This window comes from Lactuca saligna, chromosome 8 (assembly GCF_052625555.1).
Source record: "Lactuca saligna cultivar CGN05327 chromosome 8, ASM5262555v1, whole genome shotgun sequence".
NCBI lineage: Eukaryota > Viridiplantae > Streptophyta > Magnoliopsida > Asterales > Asteraceae > Lactuca > Lactuca saligna.
The window spans coordinates 147,655,750-147,665,583 of record NC_136424.1 but is presented as its reverse complement, the minus strand read 5'-3'; the positions used below and the strand labels follow the sequence as shown (position 1 = coordinate 147,665,583).

Genomic DNA, 9,834 nt, shown 5'->3' with positions numbered 1-9,834 from the left:
TGATCCTTATTGGCGTTCTGATATGGATATGTAAATGTTTGATTTATAATCTAAGTACATATGGGACCTTTCTCCTACACCTCCAGCGGTTAACATAGTTGGTTTTCATTGGCTATATCACCATAAATTAGACATTACTAGTCACCTTGATCGCTATAAAGTTTGTCTAATTACACAAGATTCTCCCAGTAACCAAGATTGGACTTTGATGACACCTTCAATTATGTTGTCAACCTAACAGCCATTTGTACCATTCTCAACATTCCATGTCTCAAAACTGGCATATCCATCAATTAGAGTCAAAAAAAGTATTTCTTCATGATGACCTTATGAAACCATTTATATGTGTCAACCTCCTAAATAGGCCAATCCTTAGTTTCTCGATCATGTTTTCCGTCTGCAAAAGGTGCTTTATGGTCTTAAGCAATCTATTCGATCCTAGTACTAACACTTCGTTAGATCCCTATCCCTTTTATGATTTCTTAGCACGATATCTCTTTCATCATCTTTCATTATGGGTCTAATACTATCTACATATTTCTCTCTATGTAGATGGTATTATCCTCATTTCCTCTTCCTCTTCTCTTATCTAAAAAGTCATTTCTCAGTTATCCTCCTAAATTTCAATGTCTGATATGGTGTCTCTGTCCTTTTTCCTTGCCATTACTTCATCTAGCAATGTGTGACATCCCCATTTCCACGGCTAGAAAAGACCAATTTTTTTATGCTTTATAAAAATCAGAGTACTTCTTTTCATAAAAATGTTGCGGAATTTGTTCCCAGAAAAACATAATAAATACGTTATCAAAACATTTCAAAGAAACGTATTTTATTCATTTTAAAACCTGGTTTTCTATAAAACCCGCTGTAAGTGATAAATACGTTATCGCAGTCACAGTCGTCTCGGGAACGTTGCTCCAAGCAAAGCCCGATTTTCTATAAAACCCGCTGTAAGTGAGCTACGTCTATGCTATTTTTAATATAGCTTTTATTTAAGTATAGTAATGTTATTAGAAACTTATAATAAGTACTTGGGCTATTATTATGGGTTATATAAGTATTGTTTAATGCTTATATAATAGTAATAATAGTTAGACTATTAATTAGTCTCGGCGAATAATAGACTAAACTCTAGTAGTAATAATACTAGGTTTCGTCGAAGGAAATTATTTTAAGAAGCGAAGTGTTGTTTGAGTTCGAAATCACTACCTTTTCAAGTGAGTGCATAATTACTTTCATCTTACACATAGATATGAAGTATTTTATATAAATTACGTGCTATGTGTGCATATTATTTGAATACTTGTTGTTTATGTTGGATGAACGATTTTATACATGTTTTAAAAGGTTTAAACGGTATATTTGTTTTATATCTACAAATATGTTGCAGATGAAACATGGGTAGATGAAATAGTTGGTGTGTGATGAAATAAAATGATGAGGGATAGGTGATGATAGAAAGGTGATGATAATTATGTAAATAGATGATGATGATGGATAGGTGATGTAGGATGAAAGGAGATACCATAACCTTAACCGACAATGTGGCGATGTAGTCATCTACCAGAGTATAGATGGAGACCACGGACTATCCTTGACAACCCCGTGGAAACACCAGCAGACCCATAACCTGTAGGTGATGAATTACGAGTTCAGACGATGTTGTAACTATGTATTAATGCAATGATACTCTAACCCCTTACTGTGAATTACGAGTTCAGGCGATGTTGTAACTACGTATTCATGTGATGATTCCCTAACCCTTGTTGGGCACGTATTGAAGGAGTAATCCCTAAAACAATATTGTCTATTCGATGTAGGAGATGATCCTTAAGGGGAGTCCTTAGAAGCAAACATATAGGGAAATGTGATGTAAGGAGACGAGAGGTAAATATGATGTAGGAGACGATCCTTAGGATAAATCCTTAGGGATGGTACTTAGGAATAAAGAAGATAATGGGGATGGGTAATTGAGTTAATTTTTTGATGATTAAACATAATAATTATATTATTGTGGGTTGAAAACCCTATGTACTCACCATGTTTCCCAACCTGACCCACTCAGTTTACTTGTATCACAGGTGACGAGGTAAAGTTACATTACACTGAGAGATTAAGGAGATATAGATCACTAGTATAAATGAATGTAAGTTCTGTTTATGCTTATGTTTATGTATTGACGATAACATCCCAAATGTTTTAAAATGAACAAAAATACATTTCTTCGGAAATGCTTTGATAATGAAATTATCATGTTTTTCTGTGAACAAATTTCGCAACGTTTTTATTAAAAGAGATACTTTGATTTTTATAAAGCATAAACAAAATCGGTCTTTTTTTGCCGTGAAAATGGGGATGTCACAGTTGGTATCAGAGGATTAGTTTAAGCGAACTAGGAATTTGTAGGATTTCTAGACTTAAACTTAGAATGCTAAGCAATGACTGTGAGATGTGAGCACTAGCTTATTTTAGGAATGGACGCAAGGTACTGAATAAAAGTTACAGGAAGAGCCATATAACCAATGGCAGGGTTGCACTGAGTACCAATGGCAGCAAGAGCCAGATAACCAATGGACGCAAGTGACACTATACCTAGGGACACAAGCAACAGAAAACCCATGGCCGGAATACGAAGACAGATCAAAGTTTTTGTGGTTCGATTTGAATGAATGAAGTTTATTTCAAGGTATGTTTATTATGAAGGATGTATGTTTATGTTTTCTAAAGTATGTTTTGTAACCTACTTAAAGTATGTTTATTATTCAGAATAGTAGTGTGTGTGTGTGTGTAATTTTATAAAAAGCAATATGGTATGAATTAAAAACATAAGTCTTGGTGTACACTGATCCGCAGAGGTATACACTGATCCACTGATAATAGTTCTGTGGATTCCCAAACAGTTTCGTGGACTAATATTAAACGTAAGTTTATTATTTTTAACCTTTTTTTGTTAAATTTTTTACCTAATAATAACATAAGGTATTAGTGTATTAAAAAAATTAATATTAACAAACGAAAAAAAAATAAAAGAAACGAAAAAACGAAAAAAAATTAAAAAACTCAAGATCCGCAGAGTTGTTCCTGTTCCTCAGAGGATTTAGTCGATCCGCAGAGCACCCTCTGCGGATCCTATGGTCATTCTACAAAACTTCGATTTGTATGGTTAATTTATTCAAACAACTCCATATAAATGGTTATTTTACAAATTTTCTAAAATTAATATTATACTTGTGTGAGATTATTGACAAGACACATCGACCAAAAAATTTTGAGTTGCTTATTTTGTCACATCATTTACGTGTCCTAAATTTGTCAATGTATTAAGTTGTTAGTTTTATGGAATAAGTTGTGATTTCTATGTTTTAAATTGTAATTTGATTGCATTAAGTTTTGAATTTTTTGTTTAAATTATGAGTTGACTATATTAAGCTATAAATGTTGTTTATTAATGTAACCACCGTAAACTTCAAGCCAATTTTAAACTTTTAAAAACATTTAGAAACCAACAGTTATTACCAAATTGGTTTTCAAAACAGTTCTATATCAGAGTATCCCAGAAACATACTCATAAAAAGTGAGGAGTTGTACGATCACGCCTTTGCCTTGCCACGATCCCCTGATGTACCTGAAACAATAAACTGAAACTGTGAGCCTGAATGCTTAGTGAGTTCCCCCAAAATACCGATACACATACAGTCCACATAACAATATCAACATTAACATATCATATCAATCAAAACAGAACAGCATGTACTGGGTCCACAACTTTACAAGCTGGACTACCCCTGGGCCCCTCAGTACGAGTCTGGAATGCCTACCGGGCCCTTAGCTCGTATCTGGAATGCCATCGAGCCCTCAGTACGTGTCTGGAATGCCTACCGGGACCTCAGCTCGTATCTGGAATGCTCCCGAGTCCTCAATATGAGTCTGGCATGCTTACCGGGCCCTCAGCTCATATCTGGAATACTCTCGGGTTTGTTAGCTACCGCACGGAGCAGTACAACCTCAACCCATCCCACACAACATGTCAACATGTAACAAATAAATGCACATACAAGTAATCAATCAGTATCACAGGCAGTCATACAGATCTACCCGACTAGCATATCAACTGGCATACATTACTAACTCAACTCAACATATCAATAACTACTAGGATAGCAAATCCATTAGACCGGCCTTGGTGCCTTAGACCCCTTAGTATAGTGAGGATAACTGACCTCGAAATGTTGAAGTCCCGTAGACACAATCCCAGCTACTGGATGACAGATTCCCGAACTGTCAATATCAAAACATCACCCAATTAATAATTAGATCCAAACACATAACCACACATTCTTAGAGTAACATGCTACATTACCCCATATTGGCTTGATTCAAGCCCAAGGCCCAAACTAAAGACCCAAACGTCAAACTAGGAATCAAAGCCCATCATACGGCCCAATTTTCCAAATTGGGCCCAGGCCTATACATGGTCTTAATCTAAGGCCAAACATCATATAACCATTAAGGCCCAACTATGACCCATCTATGGCCCAATTTTCCAACTTGGGCCCAACCCCTTACATGGGCCTTACCCTAGGCCCATTAAATTATTTTTGTCCATATGATTATTCTTGGATGACCCATTAACAATCCAATCATCAAGGCCCAATAAAAAGGCCCAACAATAAACCTAAGTGAAGTTAGGGTTTCACATAAAATGCCGATTAGGGTTAAGTTTCCTACTTAACCCATTAAGGACTTAATCCATTGAGTCAAATATTGCTTAGATTAGTTTCTGCCAATTATTATTATTTAATATTTCAAGTTATTAAATAATTCTCCAGTGTGTCCAAAACAATTTCCACAATTAAGGTTTTATACCCTTAGGGTTTTCCAACCCAATACTAGCTCATTAGTGTCTTGGTTGGCCTTTTAGGTCACTTTGGGTCTTATTGGGTCCATTAAGGTCTCTTTAGGTCAATTAGGGTCCACTAAACCCATTAGGGTCTCCTTAAACCAATTAATCACATGTTTGGGTTTTATGTCCATTAAGCCTCATTGGACCCGATAGGGTTTCAAGGCCCATTAGGTTTTTAGTCCCACATTGTCCAAACATCCCCAAAACGAGGTCCAAGCGCAATCAAAGCACACCGCCACCTGGCACGGCAGCCGGTGGTGGTTTTGAGTTTCTTACATTATTCTTGACTTTTACAATTTTTTTTACAATGAATACCCAAAGAGGGTGTTTGGCATAACTTTTTAGAGTAAATTACACGAATGGTCCCTGTGGTTTGGAGTAATTTGCATGCTTGGTCCCTAACTTATTTTTTTAACTCGGAAGGTCCCTATTGTTTGTTTTTGTTACACACTTAGTCCCTAGAATTTGTTTTTGTTACACGTTTGGTCTCTATCTTACCTAAAAATACTATTATTTAAATAGGGAAAATGGTGAGATAAGTAAGGTAATGTAAGGTGGGTAAGGTTGGGGTGTGTTTATTTAAAAAAAAATTAAAAAATCAAGGGCAAAATAGTCTTTTTAGGTAAGATAGGGACCAAGTGCGTAACAAAAACAAACAGTAGGGACCTTCCGAGTTAAAAAATTAAGTTAAGGACCAAACGTGAAAATTACCCTAAACCATAGGGACCATTCGTATAATTTACTCAACTTTTTAAATGACTTTTGACTTTATCTTTTAGAAAAAGTCTCAAAAGATGTTTGGCAAAGGGAAAAGGACTTTTGTAAATGACTTTTTCCATAGAGTAATTTGAGTCTTTTTGAAAAGTCAAGATTACCTGACTTTTTCCAACTTTTCACAACTTTTCACCTGTTAAAAATATTAAATTACCAATATACCCCTCATCTACCCTAAACATGTCTTTTTTTATCATTTTACATGTAAAACTTAAACCAACACTTTAATTTTTTATTTTTTCCGTTCAAAAGTCAATCCAAACACATTTTAAAAAATAACTTTTGTAAAAAGTTCTTTTACAAAAAGTCCTTTTACAAAAAGAACTTTTGCCCCATAAAAGCTAAGCCAAACACCCCCAAAATAAACACACTCACTATACTAAAATAAACACACACACAACCACCCTTGTGGTGGTCGGCAGTGGCATGTGGCAGCAGCCACCACCTCACGGTGGTGGCGATGGCGGCTATACTCGATTTTCCGGCCAAACAAACACCAACTACAACCCATCTACGCGAATCTGATTTGTTCAAAGCGCTTGGTCACCCACCAGGTGGCTCACGGAGATGGCAGAACCCACGATAGGCAGCAACGACGGTTTTGACGATGGCAGAGAGTATTCACGACAACAACAATGACGAACCCACCAGCCGCATACTCGACCGGTCATGGTGATTCTTCTCCAGCTACGTGCGACGGTAGTTGATGATGGTGGCAAAGGCTTGAACGAATCACCGACAGCAAGAAATAGAGAAGAGAGGACGGCAGTCGGTCGTCCGGCAGCGGTTTCCGTCCCCCTTAAAGCGATACAGCGACCACAACTCTCCCGATGTCCACAAACCCCACGTTCGCGTCTATGGCTTCGACTCCGATCTTCAGCTGCACCTCCGGTTGCACACAAAGTCATTGGCTGTTGGTTTTCTTGCAGGGGTAATAAAGACTTTTATTACCAAGATAGGAAACAATCTACAACAAAGGAAGCTGCAGAAAGGGACAGAAATTGATAATAGCTGGAAAAGGGTAAAACTGGAACAATTTCTCTGAAGGCTGCACAATGAACAGAGAAATAGAGATGCAGAAAAGAACACAGAGGATAATTGAGGCAATGTATACTTTATTCAATGAACAAAAGCAAAGCTTAAACTGGGATACTAAAACACGTACACTTGCCTGTGAATTTAAACTAGAAATTTGCTAAAAACTAGGAAACAAAGTAGACTAATTGTTGTAGACCAGGGAGTACTTCTCTGACTACTTTGATTTATTCTACTCAAACTTAAAACGTGCTTAATAATAAATGAAACACCTGAATTATTATAACATTCTCCCCTTAATTCAGTGTTTTGTGACTGGTTTCACACCTGTTTTGTGATTGGTTTCACACCAATCAGTTCCCTCATTTCTTCATGCTTTACCCTTGCCATTGTTTTTGTCAGAATATCTGCCTTTTGCTTTGTCCCACACACATGATTCACCACAATCTCCCCATTTTCTACACACTCTCGAATAAAATGGTACCTTGTATTAATGTGTTTGCTGCGTCCATGAAAGACTGGGTTTTTCATCAAATCCAGGGCTGATCGATTGTCTACAAAGAGTGTCACTGGTGGCACCTTTTGTCCCGTTATTTCAGTGAGGAGTCGCCTTAGCCAGATTCCCTGGCAAGCTGCCATTGTTGCCGCCATAAACTCAGCTTCACAACTTGACAATGCTACACTTCGTTGCTTCTGTGAGGTCCACGTGACCAAATTCCCATTCATGTAGAAAGCTACACCTCCTGTGCTTTTCCCATCATCTAAATCTTTCCCAAAATCGCTATCTGAATAACCTATGAGGGTAACCTTGCTTTCCCCTCTCTTGTATGTCAATCCATAACTTAGTGTCCCCTTCACATATCTTAGAATGCCTTTAACTGCTTGAAGGTGTTTTACAGTTGGTTTTTCCATGAATCGACTAACTACCCCAACTGTAAAAGAGAGATCAGGTCGAGTATGAGTGAGATACCTTAAAGCACCAACTATGCTTCTGTACTCCTTGGGGTTTACCAATTTGTCTTCTTCACCTTTGCTCAATCGTAGTTTATGCTCCATTGGACTCCTTGTTGCATTGCAGTCAATCATTCGAGTCTTGCTGAGAATGTTCCTTGCATAAGCCTCCTACTTTAATGCAATTCCTGTATCACTTTGACTGACCTCGATTCCCAGGTAGTAAGTCAATAGTCCGAGATCGCTCATCTCGAATTTTGCATTCATCTCTAATTTGAAGTTCCTTACGTCTTCATCACAACTTCCTAAGACTAACATATCATCTACATAGACCCCCACGATTAGAACATTCCCATCTTTCTTTCTTGTATACACTGAGTATTCTTGGTAGCATCTTCTGAATCCCAATTCCAAGTTTGATCTTCCTCAAACACTACATCCCTACTTACATGAATCAATCCTGTGTCAGGGTCCAAGAGTCTATGAGCTTTGGATCCTTTTTCTGTACCGAGATACACGACCCTCTTGCTTCTATCATCTAATTTCTTCAGGTGATTCTTCGCAATCTTCATATGACCTGTACACCCAAACACCCTTAAGTGTCCGACATGTGGCTTTCTTCCGGTCCACATTTCATACGGTGTAGTATCCTTTAGTGCCTTTGTGCATACCCGGTTCAGTACATAGACTGCGTGATTCACCGCTTCCCCCCATAGTACGTCAGGTACATTCATGGTCTTCAAGCAACTTCTTACCATCTCGAGTACAGTACGATTGCGTCTCTCCACGACTCCATTCTGTTGTGGAGAGAATGGTGAGGTGTATTGTCTGTCAAGCCCTGTTTCATTACAATATGCAGTGAATTGCTTTGAGAGGAACTCTCCCCCTCGATCTGTTCTCAGTAACTTCATCTTTTTTCCAGCCTCTACTTCAACTTTTGTTCTAAAGTTCTTGAATGTCTGAAAGGCTTCATCTTTTGACTTCAACATATACACCCACATGACCCTGCTGAAGTCATCTACTATCAACATAAAGTACCTGTTGCCCGCAGGTGTTGGTGGTGTGACTGGCCCACATAAATCAACATGTACTAGTCCTAGTCTTTCTTCTGACCGAAAGCTTGTACTTGATGGGAATGAATGTCGAGACTGTTTCCCCATAAGACATCCTTCACATGATTTTGATGGAATCACCATCTTAGGAACTCCTTCAACAAGGCCTCTTTCAGACATCAGCTTTAGTGAGGTGAAGTTTATATGACCTAACCTTGTATGCCACAACCAAGTTGGGTCTTTTATTTCAGCAACCAAGCATCTTGAGCTAACTTCTTCAAGCTCTATTTTGTAGAGACGGTTTAAGGACTTCTGCACCTTCATTAGCAATCTTCCTGTTTTATCATGGACCCATAAAAATGGTTCCTTTATCTTGATTTCATCCCCACTTTCTGACAGTTGGCCAAGACTGATTATGTTGCTGCAGAGGTCAGGTATGTAATACACCTCCTGAAGTTTCCTTTTTTTTTTCTCCATTCTTACATTGGAAAATTATCGAACCCTTTCCTTCAATTCTTACTTTAGCTTCATTCCCGAACTTGACAAACCCTTGTATCTCCATATTCAGATTATGAAACTTCCCTCTATCACCGGTCATATGATTGCTCGCTCCGGTATCAAGATACCACAGTTTTGACTGGTTTGATTCCCCACCTTTCTTTTTCAACTCTGGATTTACTTTTTCTTCATTTAAAAAAATCTCACCAACTTCTTCCTTATTTTGGAGAGACATCAATAGGAGTGCAGGTTCGTTGTCCTCCTGTATCAAATTATTCTCATGGTTTCTTTCTTTTCTTGGATTTTTGCATTCAGCTGCGTAATGACCGTGTTCCTGACAGTTATAACACTGCACTTTGCTTTTGTCTTGACTGCTAGATGCACTGAAGTTTCCTTCACGCTGGTGATGAGAGCCACCTCTACCCCGACCACCACGACCACTTCCATTTCTTCCTCTTCCTCTGCCTCGTCCTCGTGATCCATTGAATCCTCCACGATTTGCTTTTGATTTGGTGTCACCCTCTCCTTTCTTCTTATTTCTTTCAGGCCATTCTTGATGTGTTAATAGGAGCCTTTTATCTTCGTTGCCACTGTGCCCTTTCATTCTTTCTTCATGTGCTT

General features: G+C 38.1%; 1 protein-coding gene across 1 annotated transcript; it reads left to right on the top strand.

The window, feature by feature from the left end:
• The first annotated feature begins 8,660 nt into the window (after window positions 1-8,660).
• Window positions 8,661-9,568, top strand: LOC145012766 (uncharacterized). Its single transcript, XM_078971556.1, has 4 exons — window positions 8,661-8,908; window positions 9,011-9,149; window positions 9,284-9,355; window positions 9,529-9,568. Exons 1-4 carry the CDS (start codon window positions 8,663-8,665, stop codon window positions 9,534-9,536), a joined length of 465 nt encoding a protein of 154 aa, XP_078827682.1. The 5' UTR covers window positions 8,661-8,662; the 3' UTR covers window positions 9,537-9,568.
• Window positions 9,569-9,834: the final 266 nt, after the last annotated feature.